General features: G+C 41.2%; 1 protein-coding gene across 5 annotated transcripts in view; it reads left to right on the plus strand.

The window, feature by feature from the left end:
- The window catches only part of SMARCC1 (SWI/SNF related, matrix associated, actin dependent regulator of chromatin subfamily c member 1), a 198,865-nt gene that overhangs the window by 140,624 nt on the left and 38,492 nt on the right, over positions 1 to 19,749 (plus strand). For all 5 annotated transcript variants that reach the window (XM_021934459.2, XM_031663388.1, XM_031663391.1 and 2 more), the window contains 4 exons: positions 1,278 to 1,333; positions 4,494 to 4,608; positions 5,584 to 5,738; positions 18,868 to 19,002. In XM_021934459.2, the coding sequence (XP_021790151.1) occupies positions 1,278 to 1,333; positions 4,494 to 4,608; positions 5,584 to 5,738; positions 18,868 to 19,002 (461 nt within the window). The remainder of the gene's footprint in view (positions 1 to 1,277; positions 1,334 to 4,493; positions 4,609 to 5,583; positions 5,739 to 18,867; positions 19,003 to 19,749) is intronic.

A 19,749-nucleotide genomic window follows, 5' to 3' on the forward strand; every position in this document is an offset into this window, starting at 1 on the left:
AGTTTCCATGCATAGAGAAGTTTATTTTTATATTTTAAGTATCTGATTTCTTTGCATTGTGGTTGGATAAATTGATCTGTATGATAGTGGTTATTTGAAATTTGTGAGGACTCAAAACTTTGTGACCTAATTGGTAATCACTATGTTTAAAATGTTGTGTGAGCTTGAAATTAATGTGTATTATTGCCTAATTGGTGGATGTAGAATTCAGCATATGTACATTTGTACCGTTTTTCTGTGTTCATATCTGCTCTATATCTTATTGAGAGGTATGTTCAAATCCTTTATGATGATGTTTGTCTTTGTTTCTTCCCTGCCATTCTCAGTTTTTGCTTATACAGTTAGTTGGTCTGTTTGTTTGTTTGTTTGTTAGTCTCGCTCTGTCTCCCAGGCTGGAGTGCAGTGTTGCAATCTCGGCTCACCGCAACCTCCGCCTCCTTGGTTCAAACAATTCTCCTGCCTCAGACTTCCGAGTAGCTAGGGCTATAGGTGCATACCACCGCACCTGGCTAATTTTTTTGTATTTTTAGTAGAGACAGGGTTTCATCAAGTTGGCCAGGCTGGTCTCGAACTCCTGACCTCGTGATCCAGTCGCCTCAGCCTCCCAAAGTGCTGGGATTACAGGCATGAGTGACCATGCCTGGCTGCTTATATAGTTTGACATTAGTTTATTAGGTTCCTAAAATTATAGAAAATTAATAATTTTCTCATGAGAAATAATTTTCTCTTGTAATTTGTTGATACGTGCCTCTGTCATACTGTGCTGGACTTGTTGGTTTGTGTCCTGTCTAGCCAAAATGTTATCCTCTTGAGATTTCAGTGAATATCTGGGTCAGCAGTGTTTCCCCCAGTACCTGAGTCAAAATATATACTTGTCAAGCATCTGTTAAATAATAATGAATTATTTTTATTTTGCCTTTATATTTTAATACATACAGAAAATTGAAAATCATAAGCAGACAGCCTAGTTCATTTCTACAAATTCCAGACCTAGAAACAGAGAAGTACCAGCACCCTAGGACCTCCCATTTCCCCACTGAACCTGCTTTCTATATAACTCACCTCTTCTCCCTGTTAGCCACTGTTCTGAGTTCTGACACCATAGATTACTTTTTACCTGTTTTTGAACTTTATCATATAGTGTGTTTTGTGTCTGACTGTATGGCTATATTTGTATGTATTACTGTGTATATTTGTATTTCAGACACGCTTACAGTTATATAATAGTTTTACCTTTTTCCACATTGGAGTACTTGTTTTTATTCTTTTACTTGTAGAAGGAGCTGAAGAAGAAAAAATGGAAGCCGACCCTGATGGTCAGCAGCCTGAAAAGGTAAAGTCTCACAGCAGTAAAACCACAGATAGCATGCCTTTTTGGAGCATAATGGTTTGTTTTTTTGGTGTTTTTGAGTCCCACTTAGGGAACTGTAAGTAATTTTGTCTGCTACTTGGACTTTGCTGGTTTAAGGTATAGTTCTCACAAGATATAATATGGGACTTTTTTCATTTATTCACTGGGGAGAAGGTATATTCACTCCCTATCCTCTTCTTTTATATTTTAAACATCTAATTTCATTGTATTAGAAGAAGAAGGAATACAAATTTCCCACAAAAGAAGAGGGACTATGAATACACAAGTTGGGAATATGAATACAAAAGTTGTGGTTCTTGGCCAGGCGCAGTGGCTCACGCCTGTAATCCCAGCACTTTGGGAGGCTGAGGTGGGCGGATCACAAGGCCAAGAGATCGAGACCATCCTGGCTAACATGGTGAGACCCCATCTTTACTAAAAATACAAAAAAATTAGCCGGGCGTGGTGGTAGGCGCCTGTAGTCCCAGCTACTCAGGAGGCTGAGGCAGGAGAATGGTGTGAACCCGGGAGGTGGAGCTTGCAGTGAGCCGAGATCGTGCCACTGCACTCCAGCCCGGGCAACAGAGTGAGACTCCGTCTCAGCAACAACAAAAAAAAAGTTGTGGTTCTTGTGAATATCAAATTGTAAGGTTTGAGTCCTATACTTGTGCCAGAAGAGAATGACAGAATAATAAGTGATTTCCTATGAGGGCTAACTGCCTGCGGAAGAATCTTTAGAAAATAATTAATGAGAAGATGACATTTGAGGTAGGTTTTAAAGAGTAGGTAGAAATATAAAGATTGAGGCCGGGCGCGGTGGCTCAAGCCTGTAATCCCAGCACTTTGGGAGGCCGAGACGGGCGGATCACGAGGTCAGGAGATCGAGACCATCCTGGCTAACACTGTGAAACCCCGTCTCTGCTAAAAAAAATACGAAAAAACTAGCCGGGCGAGGTGGCGGGCGTCTGTAGTCCCAGCTACTCGGGAGGCTGAGGCAGGAGAATGGCATGAACCCAGGAGGCGGAGCTTGCAGTGAGCTGAGATCCGGCCACTGCACTCCAGCTTGGGCGACAGAGCGAGACTCTGTCTCAAAAAAAAAAAAAAAAGAAAAAAAGAAATATAAAGATTGAAATAGAGGTTAGAAAATCAAAGATTCACACTAGTTGGGGAGGAGAGACACTAAAGCCAGTGTGTTAGTGGCTCAATCTCTCTTCTGTAGGAGACTGTAAATGCATCATGGGTGTGACAGAACAGGAGGTTACAAAAGTCAGGATGTAGGCCTTTGTATTCCCTTTTTTTTTTTGGAGACAGAGTCTCACTCTGTCACCGAGGCTGGAATGCCGTGGCGCGACCTTGGCTCACTGCAACCTCCGTTTTCTGAGTTCAAGTGATTCTCCTGCCTCAGCCTCCCAAGTAGCTAGAATTACAGCCACGCACCACCACATCCAGCTAATTTTTGTATTTTTAGTAGAGACGTGGTTTCACTACGTTGGCCAGGCTGGTCTCAAACTCCTGACCTCAGGTGATCCACCTCCTTTTCTTCCCAAAGTGTTGGGATTATAGGTATGAGCCACCACACCCAGCCTCTGGGCCTTTGTATTCCTAATGCTTTTACTGCACATAGTGAGCAGTCAGTCACTATTTGAGTGAATATATATAAGCCAGGATTGAAGGTCTTGATTACATGTGGTATTCTAAAATTGTATATAGTCAAGGGGAGGGTGAGGGTAATAATGAAATTGATTATAGTTCCTGCAGTATTCTAAAGATGATATTTGTACTTCACATTGTTTATTTCATTTAATTCCTATAACAGTCTCAGCTGGGTGTGGTGGCTCATACTTGTAGTCCCAGCTACTTGGAAGGTTGGAGGATCACTTAACACTAGGACTTGAAACCACCCTAGGCACTGTATGGGGACCCTGCCTCTAAGCAAACAATATAGCCTCATGAAGTCAATGATAGTCAGTTGCAGTTTTTTCAGTTTCTAAAGCATGATCACTGATGTTCTCTCATAGTTCTTCCTGAAACTGTTAGCAGATGGCTGTATTAAAAGACTTTGTCAACTTTTCCAACAGTATTTCAACTTCTTTGTTGATGGTGTGAAATTTAAAAGCTCTTAATTCTTTAAATCAGTAATTATTAAGTACACACACACACACACACACACGTGTGTGTGGTGGTGGTGGGGTTTTTTTTCTTTTTCTTTTTCCTTTTTTTTCTTTTTGAAACGGAGTCTTGCTCAGTCCCTCAGGCTGGAGTGCGGTGGCGTGATCTCAGCTCACTGCAAGCTGCCCCTCCCAGGTTCACACCATTCTCCTGCCTCAGCCTCCCAAGTAGCTGGGACTACAGGTGCCCACCACTACGCCCGGCTAATTTTTTTGTTTTTTGAATACGATGAGGTTTCACCGTGTTAGCCAGGATGGTTTCGATTTCCTGACCTCGTGATCCGCCCGTCTCAGCCTCCCAAAGTGCTGGGATTACAGGCATGAGCCACCGCGCCCGGCCGGTGGTGGTTGTTTTTGAGATGGAGTCTCACTCTTGCTGCCTAGGCTGGAGTGCAATGGCGTGATCTTGGGTCACTGCTACCTCTGCCTCCCGGGCATTCAAGGGATTCTCCTGCCTCAGTCTCCTGAGTACCTGGGATGACAGGTTCCCATCACCATGCTTGGCTAATTTCTTTTTTGTGTTTTTAGTAGAGACAGGGTTTCACCATGTTGGCCAGCTGATCTCAAACTACTGACCTCAGGTGATCCGCCTGCCTCAGCCTCCCAAAGTGCTGGAATTATAGGTGTGAGCCACTGCACCCGGCCTGGCCTGTTTTTAGTCAACAAATAATATCAGTTCATTCCCTTCACTTTCCTTTGGGCATTGTAAACCTTGCTTTACAGCAGAGTATGCAGAGAGGGCAGTGACTCTGCTTCGGAGGAATATCTTGTGAGCACTCAAGTGTTGAAGTGGTAGAAAGTATTGCTCAGAATTTATTAGTTTTTTTCCAGCTGTTCTCTACAAGTCACTTTTGAATCTAGTCTACTTCTTGCCAAAAATATTGGAACCTTTTGCTAGTCTAAGATAATTACTCATAAAAAGGTCTGGGGTTTTTTTGCTCACTGCCTGTCCTCTTGCTTTGTATCCCTTTCAGGCAGAAAACAAAGTGGAAAATGAAACAGATGAAGGTGATAAAGCACGAGATGGAGAAAATGAAAAAAATAGTGAAAAGGAACAGGATAGTGAAGTGAGTGAGGATACCAAATCAGGTAATTTGAGGAAACTCCTTAGATATTCTTATGTGAAACTGTAAAAGGCACTGGAGAAATGAAGGTGGTTTATATAGAAATATTTCCCCTTTATTTTGGGTTTGTTTCTTAATGTAACAGTAAGTATGTAATTGAGTTTCATTTATCACATAGGTACTAATACTAATGCTGGTGGCTACACTTTTTCTCTGTGCTTTTAATATGTAGAACAACAAGTTATTCAGCAGTATTGAAGTCACCTCACAGACTTGCCATTTTATTTTCTGTGTCAGTTGCTGATACACCCCATCATGCCTGTCAGGCTTACAGAAGTAGTCTGTTGTCAGCTTCTGATTTCCTACAGACCCTAGAGTTCCTAGGGCATTTCATTGACTGATGGGCAAGTATGTTGGTTTTAGACTTAGTTCCCCTGAATTTTCCTTTATATGTATATCCAAGGGACCTCCACATAGAACTTAGCAAAATGATAGGAAAACAAGTGTACTGTTTAGAAAACATGTCCCCCAATAGAGGCAAACCTAAATGCATGGAATGGCTCAACAGAACTCTTAAAAAGAAAAAAGCATTGGCTGGGTGCGGTGGCTCACGCCTGTAATCCCAGCACTTTGGGAGGCCGAGGCGGGTATTGAGGATATTGAGAGCATCCTGGCTAACACGGTGAAACCCCATCTATACTAAAAATGCAAAAAATTAGCTGGGCGTGACGGCGGGCACCTGTAGTCCCAGCTACTTGGGAGGCTGAGGCAGGAGAATGGCGTGAACCCGGGAGGCGGAGCTTGCAGTGAGCCGAGATCGCACCACTGCACTCCAGCCTGGGCAACTGAGCGAGACTCCGTCTGAAAAAAAAAAGAAATGAAAAAAGCATTGACATCTCTTTGTCACATCAGTCCTAGTTTGTTACGGTGGTGAAGGTGAGGAGAAAGATGGATTTTCGAGACTGGGCACACTAGTAATAAAGCTTTCTGATATTTTCAGAAGAAAAGGAGACTGAAGAGAACAAAGAACTCACTGATACGTGTAAAGAAAGAGAAAGCGATACTGGGAAGAAGAAAGTAGAACATGAAATTTCCGAAGGAAATGTTGCCACAGCCGCAGCAGCTGCTCTTGCCTCAGCGGCTACCAAAGCCAAGGTTTGCCCCTGACAGCCCTTTTCCAGTGCTCTCTTAAGGCATGAATGGTCGTATTGTTTTTAGTTAATTGGGAACATTTAGTATAAAGAGCTTTGCTCCCAATAGAAGATGACTATTTGCTTGAATGGCATTTCTAGGTTAAGAAATCCACAGGAAGGAGGAGGGCGATAGAAATAGTAGATCCAGTCTAAAGGGTGACTTTCATTCCATTCATTGTATCATTTAGCCTTGTAAAGACTACAGAGAATGAAGGCAAATTTTGAAGTCTCTTTAAGGAACTGATTATCATTTTGTTTTTAATTTGCCTGCAGAACTTATCTTGGACTATTGTTCCAATAATTTCTATCAGATTGAAATATTTATGATTTTCAAGACAAAAACCCGTTTCCTTGCCTAAATACTTCACCCTGATCTTACAGACTGAAAGGAGAGAGAGACCCTAAAATAGCTCTTTTTCTTCTTGAATTTGCCAGCTTTTCTGGGGGTGGTTTTTTCTATTTATAGTATTAGCTGCAGAGCATATTTAAGAAGACATGAGAATGTTATTTTCCTCTCTGTGTTAATTTAACATTTTAAGTAATTCTAAACATGAATATGTAAAGTTTTGAAAAATCTTTTCCCCTATTCTTCATTCTACTTCAGAAGTAGTTTCCTTCCATTATAGGATACCACATTTCAAGAAACAGTGATTACTAGAACATTGCTAATCATTTTATTTTGAACTGTTTTTGATCTCTTAATAAAGATGCTTTTTCATAGTCTTTAATTCCCTGGATCATTCAGCTACTGTGAACTACTTCTGTAAGTGTTTAATCTGATGTGATGAACCAATTCAAACTACAAGATTACTGTTTTGAATGACCACCCATCTAACATAGAGACAATGGAGGTTAGGGAGGTGTTTACAGGCCGCAGCAAATGCTCAGTCAACCCAGACAGTTACCTGGCTGATCATCGTTATTATACTAACTTGAAGTCCTACAAATTCATACTACCTGCCTTTTTCCTAATAACTAAAACTAGCTAATACTTCCTAATAACTAAAATTAGCTCAAGAATCAGTAAGATATCTCCTGATCTTTCTGATTCTTGAGCTAATTTTAGTTGTTCTATCTCCCCTACATCCACCTCACCTCTGGGTAGGTACATGCTTGCTTAAGTGATGGCTAATATAACTTGACTCTTTTTCACCATTTGTCTGGTTTTGCTTTTTCATTGCAAACATCTTTTTTAGTCTGTCTTCTGCTACCCTGGAGTGTTTGGGCATCTCTTTGTCTCTGAGCTGTTTAAGTTCTTACTGTAATACTGTCATTAGGTGTTTCAGAGACCTTAAGGATTATTATTATTATTATTATTTTTTTTGGAGCTAGAGTCTCACTCTACCCCCCAGGCTGGAGTGCAGTGGTGTGATCTTGGCTCACTGCAACCTCCACCTCCTAGGTTCAAGCGATTCTCCTGTCTCAGCCTCCCAAGTAGCTGGGATTACAGGCGCCTACCACTATACCCGGCTAACTTTTGTATTTTTAGTAGAGACAGGGTTTTACCACGTTGGTCAGGCTGGTCTTGAACTCCTGACCTCAGGTGATTCATCTGCCTCAGCCTCCCAAAGTACTGATATTACAAGTGTGAGACACCGTGCCCAGACTCTCACCTTATAAATGAGGAGCTAGAGGTGGAGAGGGCTTTCTCCTTTGTGCCCTTCCTCAGTCTTCAAACCTGCAACCTCAGCTCATTTTTTATTCTTGGTTCCTTCATTTTCCATAGCTATTCAGCCAGCAAATCCTTCATGGTGCTTTAGATCACTGGCTAATGTTCAACTGCCCACTCAGGTCAGCATCTCTTAATCTTTTGCCTGTCTTCTCAGTCCCATTCTCTAACCTGCAGCCAGTGTAATCTTTTTACTTTTTAACTTGTTCTTAAGTATAACTCACATTCAAGTAAATGGACATACTTAAGCCTACACCTTTGTGAATTTTTGACAAACTGAGCCCACCCATGTCACAAGCATCCATTTTAATAAACAACATACCAACCCCTCCAGAAGCTTCCTCTTATTCCAGTTACTTTGCGTTCCCTGGAGAGTAATCACTAGTCTGTCTCATTACACTGTAGATTAGTTTATCCTTTTTTTTTTTCCACTTCATATAAATGGAATCCTACATTATTCACAGAAATCTTTAAAAATGCAAATAGGAGCATGTTGCTTTCTTCAGTAACCTCCCTATCTCTCTCAGGTTACAATTTCAAACTCTTTAGTAGAGAACTTAGGATTTTTCTATAATCAGGACCCTACTTAATTCTCAACTCTCATTTCTTACCTGTCCTTCTTGAACTGTTTCTTGTAGCTCTGCCAAACAGAATTTATTCTTTTATCTCTATCTACGCTTTTTCGGACATTCTTTTCTTACAGAGCATGGTTTTTTCTTTCTATTATTTCTTCTCTTTTTAAAACTTTTTTTTGTAGAGACTGGGTTTTGCCATGTTACCCAGGCTGGTCTGGAGCTCTTGGGCTCAAGAGATTTGCCCACCTCGACCTCTCAATGTGTCAAGATTATAGGTGTGAGCCACCTCACCTGGCCAATGTCTCCTCTTGTTATCACTCTGCTGTGCTTCAGTATATGTTGCCATAGGAAGAACTGAAATGGTAGATTACCTTTTAAAAGTTTCACGAGGCTGGGTGCAGTGGCTCACACATGTAATTGCAGCACTTTAGGAGGCCAAGGCAGGAGGATCACTTTTGCTCAGGAGTTCAGAACTAGCCTGTGCAGCATAGTGAGACTCTATCTCTACAAAAAAGAATTTTTTTTAAAGTTTCACAAATGCTTCATGATGTTTTCCTCTGGCCTCATAGCTGTTAATATGAGCAACTTTGGGCACAAAAGATTTGCCTGGTATGCACTACTGATTATCTTACAATGGCCTGACTCCTTCACTGCAGAGAAACTACTTTTATGGATCATTTGGCCTGCCTCTTCACTATTCCATACAAAATTTAAAAGGTGTCCAAAGAAGAATTTCTCTCCAGGTCACTGAATTTTCACTCCCTCGTCATCACTCACTCTTCCTTCTATTTACTAGGAGCTCGTATCTTCATACTCAAAACACCTAGGTTTCCCTCTGAGTTACGAAAGTGTACAAATGCTCATGCTGCACGACTTGGCACGTGTGAACCTTTCAGTGCCACTTACAGCTGGATCTGATAAATTTGATAGCACACATAATCATTTTCATACTACATGGTAATCAGGGGGGTAAGGATTCCACTGAAATTACTATAATTAATATTAACTTATATAGCCAATCCAAGTTTTTCTTATTCTCATTTTCTTCTTCTGTGTCTGTAACCAGCTTTGTTATTAAAAGTTTTCCGTAAGAATCTTTTGTCATACAGACGTGGAGTGATAATTAGAGATTCTAGATCTATCTCCTAAATAGATGAGGTGGCATGCTTTATGGCTTCTATTATTGCCCCCTGAAAGGTTCCTCAAGAGCATGTCCATTTTTTCACTGCACCTGCTGACAGGCTGTGAATTGTCTCAACTAAAGGAGTGGTGTGTGGGTGTAAGCAGAAGTACCATTGTTTGGATGCTTTGGATCCTTACCATCTGTGTCTTTAGGCTTAGAGGAGAAGGAAGGCCCCAGAACTATTGCCAGAATAAACTGTAAATCCACCATATTAGAGCATGTTCTCTTTTTGTCAGCAATAGTAGGTTCAGTTCTTCCAAGAAAGCAGAGATCACATTTTCTTAAAACCACAGATACTTCCTTTGGATTTATTCTACAAACCACCCCATGTCCACGTTTTCCAAAATGGCGTAAGTAGGTTTGTATTCGTGGCAACATGGTAATTGGATATTAGCTCTGGGACAACGGGAAGACTCTTTCTTACCCCTCAGAAACGTCTCATAACTTGATGCATTGTTTCTGCAATTTCTCATTCTTTTCGTTCTCTCTCTCCTCTCTTTCTCTCTTTCATTCATTCTTGCTTTCTTTTTTCTTTCTCTCTCCCTCTCTCTCTTTTTCTTTCTCTCACTCACTTGCTTGCTTGCTTTGTCAGGGTCTTGCTCTGTCGCTCATGCTAGAATGTGGTGATGTGATCACGGCTCGCTGTAGCCTTCATGTCCTGGGCTCAAATGAGATCCTTTCACCTCAGCCTCTCGAGTAGCTGGTTCCACAGACATGTGCCACTACACTCAGCTAATTTTAAAATTTTTTGTAGAGGCAGGGTCTCCCTATGTTGCCCAGGCTGGTCTCAAACTCCTGGTGCCAAGCAATCCTCCCACCTCAGCCTCCCAATGTGCTGGGATTACCAGTGTCAGCCACTGCTTCCAGCATGAAATTCTTTCTGGAGGTGTGAAAATTGTCATTATATATTTTAGTCACAAGGCTTTAACAGACAAGGGTTGATTGAAATTGATTTACACTAAGCATGTTGATCGTTGTTACCATACCTTAATAATCCTATTGAGAGGAGACAGAAGGAAAAAATAGCCCATTTGATCATTTTGCCTACAGTTAGTCCTGTTCAGTTTCATTTTTGTATGACTACATAGAAAGTAATTTCTGTTCTACTTGTTGGAATTCATGCTTTGTAATGCAAAATTTGCCTCAACCTTATTCTAGCTGGATTATTACTTCTCATTAATCACTTATCTCAGGTTGTTTCTTCTATGTTCCATGTATTAGGGATCCCCAACCCCAGTGGCCTGTTAGGAACTAGGCCACACAGTGGGAGGTGAGTGTCAGAGCGAGTGATAGCAAGCATTACTGCCTGAGTTTTGCCTCCTGTCAGATCAGTGGTGGCATTAGATTCTCATAGGAGTGCAAACCCTTTTGTGAACTGTGCATGTGAGGTTGTGTGCATGTGAGGTTGTGTGCTTCATGTGAGAATCTAATGCCTGATGATCTGAAGTGTAAAAGTTTCGTCCTGAAACCACCCGCCACCCCTACCCTGCCCCGTAGAAAAATTGTCTTTCACCCTTTTCCATGAAACCTGTCCCTGCTGCCAAAAAGGTTGGGGACTGCTGCCGTATATCTTCTGTGGCACCATCCCAGACCTCATCATTCTTCTCAGGTTCTGTAAAGCCAATATGTGAAGGGTTGGGCCTCTCCCTGTAGCTTCTCCCTGAAACACCCTGGTCATCACTGTTGCCAGACCTTTCAAGAATCCATGATCTGAGCATCCGCTATATTCCTGTTTCAGTTATTTATTGCTATGTAAACTATGTAACTACCCTTGAAGTTAGTCGTTTAAAACCTCAGTCATTTTATTATCTGTCATGATGCTGCAGTGAGGAACTTGGGCAGGCTTAGCTGGCAAAATGTGCTCCATGTCGCATTGACCAGAGTCACTCAGTACTACCTCATGGCTGGGCTATTATAGAGGGCCAGAGACAACTTCATTTATATGCCTATGCCTAGGCTGAGATGGCTACCATCACTCTCTGTACATCCTTTCTAAGAAGCAGGTGTAAGGTAGTCTCCAGGAGTAGTTGGACTTTTTACAAAGCTTAGAACTTTGAGAGAAGAATGTCACAAGCAGCAAGGAGGAGGATCTGCCAGTGGCTTATGACTTGGAGCCCCAAACTGACACAGCATAATTTCTGCCCTACTCTACTGGTGAAATGTTCTGTCCAAATTCAAGGTAAGGGGACACAGAGCACAGCTCAAGGTAGAAGATGTGCCACCTTAACCCACCACAGTCTGCTCTCTTATCATAAATTGTATACCTTTCCCCCACTGAAAAATAGATCTCTCATGACTTTATCTCATTATCATATCAAGCTGAGGTTGGAAGTCTTATGTAAATCAGGTCCACGTACAGATGAGGCTCTTTAGGAGTGATTCCTATTTACCTATTTACAGCTTCTTGAATGCTGATACTGTAATTTGAAGATTTTCTGGACTAGTATAACAGGAGTGAGACACATCAAGGTTAACTGTACTCCGTTCAAGGAGGGTTTGAATTGAAGACATAAAACAGTCATACTTCATGGTAAATTTGAAATCTAGCCAGGCACACATTTCCAGTTCCTTCATCAGGGCCCAGTCCTACTCGCAGAATTGTTCTCCACACAGTTTGACTCGGCCCTCTGGGCTTTCAGGTTTTTCTTCTGAGTCTTTTTCCTTTTCCATTAAAAAATTAGCAGAGTTTTGCTTCTTGGCCTGCATTCTACTTTTAGGCCCAGTTTATATTCTTTCTACTTCAGTTCAAGGTATTATACCTTTTTAAGAACTTTGTGGGAATTCTGTGTTTAAAATGTAATCCCCACTTTGGAAGGCTGAGGTGGGCAGATCATTTGAGGGATGTCAGGAGTTCAAGACCAGCCTGGCCAGCCTGGCCAACATGGTGAAACCCCATGTCTACTAAAAATACAAAAATTAAGCCAGTCGTAGTGACAAGTGCCTGTAGTCCCAGCTACTTGGGAGGCTGAGGCATGAGAATCACTTGAACCTGGGAGGCGGAGGTTTCAATGATCTGAGATCACGCCACTGCATTCCAGCCTGGGGACAGAGTGAGACTCTGTCTCAAAAAAAAAAAAAAAGTAATTCCCGTTAGACAAAAGCCACACCTATATTTTCTTGCCTACATAGTTCCCTTTTTGCCCTAGTCTTAGTTAAGATGTTATGAGAACAAAGCCCTCAATTTTTGCCTAGTCTTAGTTAAGATGTTATGAGAACAAAGCCCTTAATTTTTGGATCCCTTTTTGTCTAGTTGGAGGGATCTTAGATTTGTAACTTCAGTAATGATGATACAAAGAAATTGAGAGGTGAACTCGTAGAGGTGACACAGAAAACTAGTTTAAAACTAGGGACAGTGGTTAAAAACAAATATTTCAGCACAGTGATATGAACTAGGCAGAAAACAAAAGCAGAGGCAGTTATTCCTGAAAGATCATAAAGAGCTTGGTTAGGAAATTGTGGGAAAAGTCAAGTGTCCAAACATGGGAGTTCAGAAAGAAAGGAAAGAGTGATGTAGGCAGAATAAAAATAAATATTGGCTGTGTGAAAACTTTCCAAATTTGATGAAAACTTTAACTTCCAGACCTAAGAAGCTCAATAAAAGAATATATATATATAGGAGACATGCTGTAAAGATGTTTAGACCCAACACAGTGGCTCACACCATAAGCCCAGCACTTTGGGAAGCTGAGGCAGGAGGATTGCTTGAGGCCAGGAGTTAGAGACCAACCTGGGCAACAGAGAGAGACCCTGTCTCTACAAATAAAGTTTTTAAAAGTTGGCCATGCATGGTCGTGTAATGCCTATAATCCTACCTACTCGGGAGGCTGAGGCAGGAGGATCTCTTGAGCCGAGGAGTTTGAGGTTACTGCAAGCTGTGATTTCACCAGTGCACTTTATCCTGGGCGACAGTGAGACCCTGTCTCAAAAAAACATCTAAAAGATGCTTAGAGGCCCTCATGTCTAGTAGAAAGGTCTAAGGCATATACTCAAGACTCTTAGAAGTCCTACTATAAATACCATTCAAAAAGCTTTATAGCTGCACCTTGAGCTATTTACCTTCAGGTCATCCTTTGCTGGTAGTGCTCTGGATTGGATCTTTCTCCCAAAGCCATTTCTTAGCTTCAGACTCTGCTGGAAGGAACCAGACATGAGAAATAATATTTTATTCAAACCCTGCTTTTTCATATTTCCTCTAAATTCTGCCTGAAAACCTAATAGTTTTTCTTTACTTCCATGTTCTTCTACCTGCTTACAATAAAATAGAAAAAGAATTTTTCCATTCCGCCTGGAAATGCCCCAACCATATCCTCAAGTGTATTAATTACCCTTTCTATTTCCATATGACTAGAGATGATGGTGTTTCCAAAAGTTGTGCTACTAGATAATAAAGATCTACTTCTTCAACCTTCAATACTGTTTTCCTCTCTTTACATACCTACTGTAATGGTTTTCTTAAAGCCCTTTCAGCTTACACCCACTATGTGGTCCCAGAGCCAAAGAGGAGCATTTTAGGTTTCTGTTACAAAAGCTCCCCATTTCCAGATAACCAAATTATTTTACAATAGCAAAATTGAGTAGTTTAAAACATAACAATTTTATTAAATCTCATAATTTTGTTAAATTTTAACACCGAACAGCTGGGCAGTTCTGCTTCATGTATCAGTTGAGTCATTTAGCAGTATTAACTTCATAGGTAGGTTTATGTAGGTCTGAGACGGCTTCATTAGAATCCTAGTCCTTGGCAGGGGTAACAGGTTTTTTTCCGCTCCATGTAGTCTCAGAATTTCTCTTTGTGGTGTTTCCAGCAGGGTGATCATACTTTGTACATGGCAACTTGAGACTCCCAGAGAGAACATTCCAAGAACAGGACATGAAAGTTTCCAGGATTGTAAGGCCTGGGCTTAGAAAAGGCTACCACTAATTTTTATTGGGCAAGGCAGAGAGCCTGTCTTGATCTGCCTCTTAATGAAATAAAGGCCAGTGAACTTGTGGCTATCTTTAATCTACCACAAGTCCCTTCTAAGAATTACCCAGGAAAGTATCCACTGAAGTATCAGTTATTCCAAAGATGCACTGGAAAATAATTCATGGGCCTTTGGGTTTGGAATTTAAATTTTTGGTTCCAGCTCTGCCATTTACTAGTCTCTTTTTTCTTTTTCTTTCTTTCTTTTTTTTCTTTTTTTTTTAAAGACAGGGTTTCGCCAGGCACAGTGGCTCACGCCTGTAATCCCATCCCTTTGGGAGCATTACTTTGGGAGGCTGAGGCAGGCAGATCATGTCTCTACTAAAAATACAAAAATTAGCCGGGCTTGGTGGTGGGCGCCTGTAATCCCAGCTATTCGGGAGACTGCGGCAGGAGTGTCACTGGAACCTGGAAGGTGGAGGTTACAGTGAGTCGAGATTACGCTACTGCACTCCAGCCTGGGCGACAAAGCTAGACTCTGTCTGAAAAAAAAAAAAAAAAAAAAAAGACGGGGCTCGCTGTGTCACTTAGGCTGGAAATGCTGTGGCAAGATCACAGCTCACTGCAGCCTCAAACTCGCAGACTCACATGATCCTTCCTCCTCAGCCTCCTGAGTAGCTGGGACTATAGGAATGTGCCACCATTCCTGGCTAATTTTTTTTATTTTTTTGTAGAACGGGGTCTCATGTTGCCCTGGTCTCAAACTCCTGGTCTCAAGCGATTCTCCTGCCTCAGCCTTCCAAAACACTGGAATTACAGATGTGGGCAACTGCAACTGGCGTGTTTTCAGTGAACTTCTTGGTGATACAAATGTTTTTAATTTGATGAGGTCCAACCTAATTTTCTCTTTTATTGTTTGTGCTCTTTACATGTCTCGAAATCTTTGGCTTAACCTAAGATCATTTAGATATACTTTGTTTTTTCTTCTAAGAATTTTTTATTGTATACTTTTATATTTAGATCTGTGATCCACTAAGTCAATTTTTGTGGGTGATGTGAGATAGGAGTCTAAATTCATTCTTTTGTATTTGAATATTCAGTTTTCCCAGCTCCATTTGTTGACCTACCCCAACCCACCTTTAAACTTTTATTATGAAAGTATTGTGGCCGGGCGCGGTGGCTCAAGCCTGTAATCCCAGCACTTTGGGAGGCCGAGACGGGCGGATCACGAGGTCAGAAGATCGAGACCATCCTGGCTAACACGGTGAAACCCCGTCTCTACTAAAAAAAATACAAAAAACTAGCCGGGCGAGGTGGCAGGCGCCTGTAGTCCCAGCTACTCGGGAGGCTGAGGCCGGAGAATGGCGTGAACCCGGGAGGCGGAGCTTGCAGTGAGCTGAGATCCGGCCACTGCACTCCAGGCCTGGGTGACAGAGCGAGACTCCGTCTCAAAAAAAAAAAAAAGAAAGTATTAAAATATATAGAGAAGCAGACTGGGCACGGTGGTTCATGCCAGTAATCCCAGCACTTGGGGAGGCCGAGACAGGCAGATCATTTGAGCTCAGGAGTTTGAGACTAGCCTGGGCAACCTGGCAAAACCCTGTTTCTACCAAAAATACAAGTTAGCTGGGTGTGGTGGTGTGCGCCTGTAGTCCCAACTACTTGGGAGGCTGGTCTTTTTTCCTTTCTTTTTTTAAATTGTAAAAATAAAATAAAAATAAAGAAGGGATTTTGCCATGTTGGCCAAGTTGGTATCAAACTCCTAGCCTCGAGTGATCCACCCACCTCGGCTTCCTGAAGTGCTGGGATTAGAGGCATGAGCCATAGCACCTGCCCAGATTCTGTCTTTAAAAAAAAGAAAGAAAGAAAAAGAAATTTAAAAAAAAGAATATATACAGAAGTAGACAAAGTAGTAAAATGAGTCTCTGTGTACACATTATCTAGCTTTGGTTATCAAGTTCTTACCAGTCTTGTTTCATTTGTCTCATTTTATTTTCTGAGAAAGTGTCTTGCTCTGTCGCCTAGGCTGGAGTGCTGTGGCGCGGTCTTGGCTCACCACAGCCTGCGCCTCCTGTGATTACAAGTGTGTGCCACTACATCCAGCTAATGTTTTGTTTTGCTTTGTTTTGTTTTGTATTTTTAGTACAGGCAGGGTTTTACTATGTTGGCCAGGCTGGTTTTGAACTCCTGGCCTTCTGTGATCCACCCACCTTCTCAAAGTGCTTGGATTATAGGCATAGGCATGAGCTTCTGTGCCCAGCCTCAGTTTATTTTTGAATCATTGCTTGCCCTATAAACTCAGAGTTTCTTTCTTAGGTTGAGTCTGTGACTTTTGAATCTAAGGTCTTTTTACCTTTTTCTGATACTACATTACTTGAGCTAGAACACATACCTCAGTAGCATGTGTAGGAAGTGAACTTTTTAGTCCTTGATTTCAGGAATGTCTGTTCTATATTCACACTGTTACAGGTTGCTGTACAGGAAATTCTAGTTTGAAATTCATTAGCTCTGAGTTGAAAGGCATTTTACCATTATTTTCAACATCTGATATTACTCTTAAGAAGTCTGATACAGTCCAATTTTTGGGGTAACCTGTTTTTTTGGGACGGTGCCTTTCCAAAAGCTTGTAGGATTGTCTATGTCTTGTGTTCTTAAAACTTCAGTAATGTTTCTTGCTATGGATCTTTTTAATTTTTTTGATACTTGCTGCCCACCCGCTTTTTTTTTTTTTGAGATGGAGTCTTGCTCTGCCACCAGGCTGGAGTGCAGTGGAGGGATCTCAGCTCACTGCAACCTCTGCCTCCTGGCTTTAAGCGATTCTTATGCCTCAGCCTCCCAAGTAACTGGGATTACAGATGTGCACCACCACGCCCAGCTAATTTTTTTATTTTTAGTAGAGACAGGGTTTTTGCTCTGTTGGCCAGGCTGGTCTCCAACTCCTGATCTCATGTGATCTGCCCACCTAGGCTGCCCAAAGTGCTGATGTTGCAGGCGTGAGCCACCACGGCTGACCAGTGACCTGCAGTTTTAAAAGGAAATCTTTTCGTATTATTTTATTGAATAATACTTGAAGACCCTATTTTCATATTATTTTATGAATAACACTTGAGGACCCCCTTTCCACCTACCACCCTCCCCCCCAGTTCCTGCATAAATCTCAAAAAAAAAAAAAAAAAAAAAAAAAAAAAACAGAAACATTTTCTTTCAAACCAGCTGAGTTCTAGGAGTCACATTCTCATAAAAATAGACCACAAATTGATAACATTATTATCTTCAAAGGAAGAGTTATTGATGTATAGCTGACAGAAGTAAGAAGGAGACCTACTTTTTATTTTATACCTGTTTGTAACTTTTCAGTTTATATCATGTGCATAAATTTTTTTGTTCAAAAATATAAATTGTATAACATTGTACAGTGATAATGGCTTGAGTTACATAATTGTTTAAAGTTTTGGTGTCATTGATGTAGCTCATTGTAGTTTAGGGTGGCACACATGATCATTAATAGCTGTAAAACCTCATTGTCACCTCTTGTCTACATTTCTGAATCTTTCTGCAAATGGGTCTCCATATCTGTAAAACTACAGTTTTTATTTTCAACTGTAGATGAACAAAAAACTAGGCTTTCGTCTAAGTGTTAGGTCTCAGCATAGTTCCCAAAAGCCTATATTAAGTTCCTCTTGCATGGTTGCTCCTAGGTTCTATAGGAAACCTAAGATCATTAAGAGATCAGTAAAGTAGCCACTCCATGCTGTTTCTTAAGACCTTGGGAAGATGCGTACTGTGACATGCACAGCTGTGGCATGTCACAGCTACTCAGGAGGCTTAGGCAGAAGGATCACTTCAGCCCAGGAGTTGGAGGCCAGCCTGAGCAACATAGGTTTGTTTTTTTTTTTTTTTAATGACCCTGCTGCTGCTGCTGCTTTTTTTTTTTTTTTAAAGCCTTGTGCAGAAGCAAGATAAACACATAAATTCAGCAGGCATAATAAAAGTGAATGAAAAGTGGTGCTGGGAGTTTGTTGGGGAAGTTCTTGGAAGTCTGTAGAGGGTGGGATTGATTACTGGCTAGTAGTTAGGGTCTTAAGCAGATACAAGTAATGTGGCATCTTCCTCTTTGTGCTGTTGAGTTGGCAAGAAGCATGAGTGGGAGTCACCATCGGTCTTGCGGAAAGGAGTGGTAGTCTTCCAGAGTACCTTTCTGTTTAGTACTGTATTTATTTTTCCAGCTATGGATCTGGACCTGGAATTACAGGTGAAATATTGTTTTCCCTTTTGTTTCCACACGTGAGGTCTGCTCACCAAAGAGAAGGGAGAGGCTTTTGTAAGAGTGTCAGGTGCTGAGGAGATCACTGCCTGCCTGCCTGCCTGCCCACCCGTGGAAAAGTCTTAGGGAGGAAAGGATAGTGAGGGGACAGACCGAGTGCCAGGATGGGATGGTAGGTGGCAAAGTACCTCCTGTCCTCATCTTTGGCCCATCAGGGTCCTAGTTTGCCCTCTCCTTCTTGATAGGCCTTTTGAAGGTAGTAGTTTACCACATGAGGCATTTCCTTTAATCTTTTAAGGGTTGGTTTATCTGTATAAGGACCAGAAATTCAGAGACGTTATTTTAGATTGAAATAAATGTTTAGTAGAAACGTACAAAGGAGACATATAGGGTACCATTGTAAATTATATAATCTCCACTTTGCATATTGTCAGCATTTTCTTAATGTTCTTTAAGCAAAGGTTTACCTAAATAGCTTGAATGATCTTTACCCTTAGCACCTGGCTGCAGTGGAAGAAAGAAAGATCAAGTCCCTGGTAGCTCTGTTGGTTGAGACACAAATGAAGAAACTAGAGATCAAACTTCGACATTTTGAAGAGCTGGAAACTATCATGGACAGAGAGAAAGAAGCTGTAAGTATTTGGAATTTTATAGTGGCTTTTTCATGATTAAACCTTGGTCACTTTTCACAAAACACAAGTTAGGTAAAATAAATGGTAGCCTGTTCTCTTGGTCTCCATGGCTAACTTCTGTCCTTTTTCCTATGTTTGATTTGCCATTTCAAAAGGATTATTAGCCAGTGATGTTAAGTAGAAGGTACTCTGTTAACTTTCTAAAGCTAATTCTCTAAATCTCAGCTTCTTGTACATGTTGGCTGTGAAGATACATGATGATATTAAATTCTTCCTTCTACAAAACTTAGAGTTTTATTTCATTACCTATTTGTTACCAATAAAGTAGAAACTGTATAATTCCATTTTCTGATTCAGGGATTTTTTCTTTTTTTCTTTTTTCTTTTTAAGTTTTAATTTTTATTTCAGATTCAGAGGTACTTGTGTGGGTTTGTTACATGGCTATATTGTATGATGCTTAGGTTTAGGCTTCTATTGAAGCTGTCACCCAAATAGTTAACATAGTACCCAATATGTAGCTTTTCAGTCTTTCACCCTTTTCTCCTCTTCCCCTTTTGGAGTCACCATTGTCTATTGTTTCCATCTTTATGTCTGTATATACCCAGTGTTTAGCACCTACTTAAAACTGAGAATATGGCCGGGCGCAGTGGCTCAAGCCTGTAATCCCAGCACTTTGGGAGGCCGAGACGGGCGGATCACGAGGTCAGGAGATCGAGACCATCCTGGCTAACACGGTGAAACCCCGTC

Source organism: Papio anubis, chromosome 2 (assembly GCF_008728515.1).
Source record: "Papio anubis isolate 15944 chromosome 2, Panubis1.0, whole genome shotgun sequence".
In the NCBI taxonomy this organism is placed as follows: Eukaryota; Metazoa; Chordata; class Mammalia; order Primates; family Cercopithecidae; genus Papio; species Papio anubis.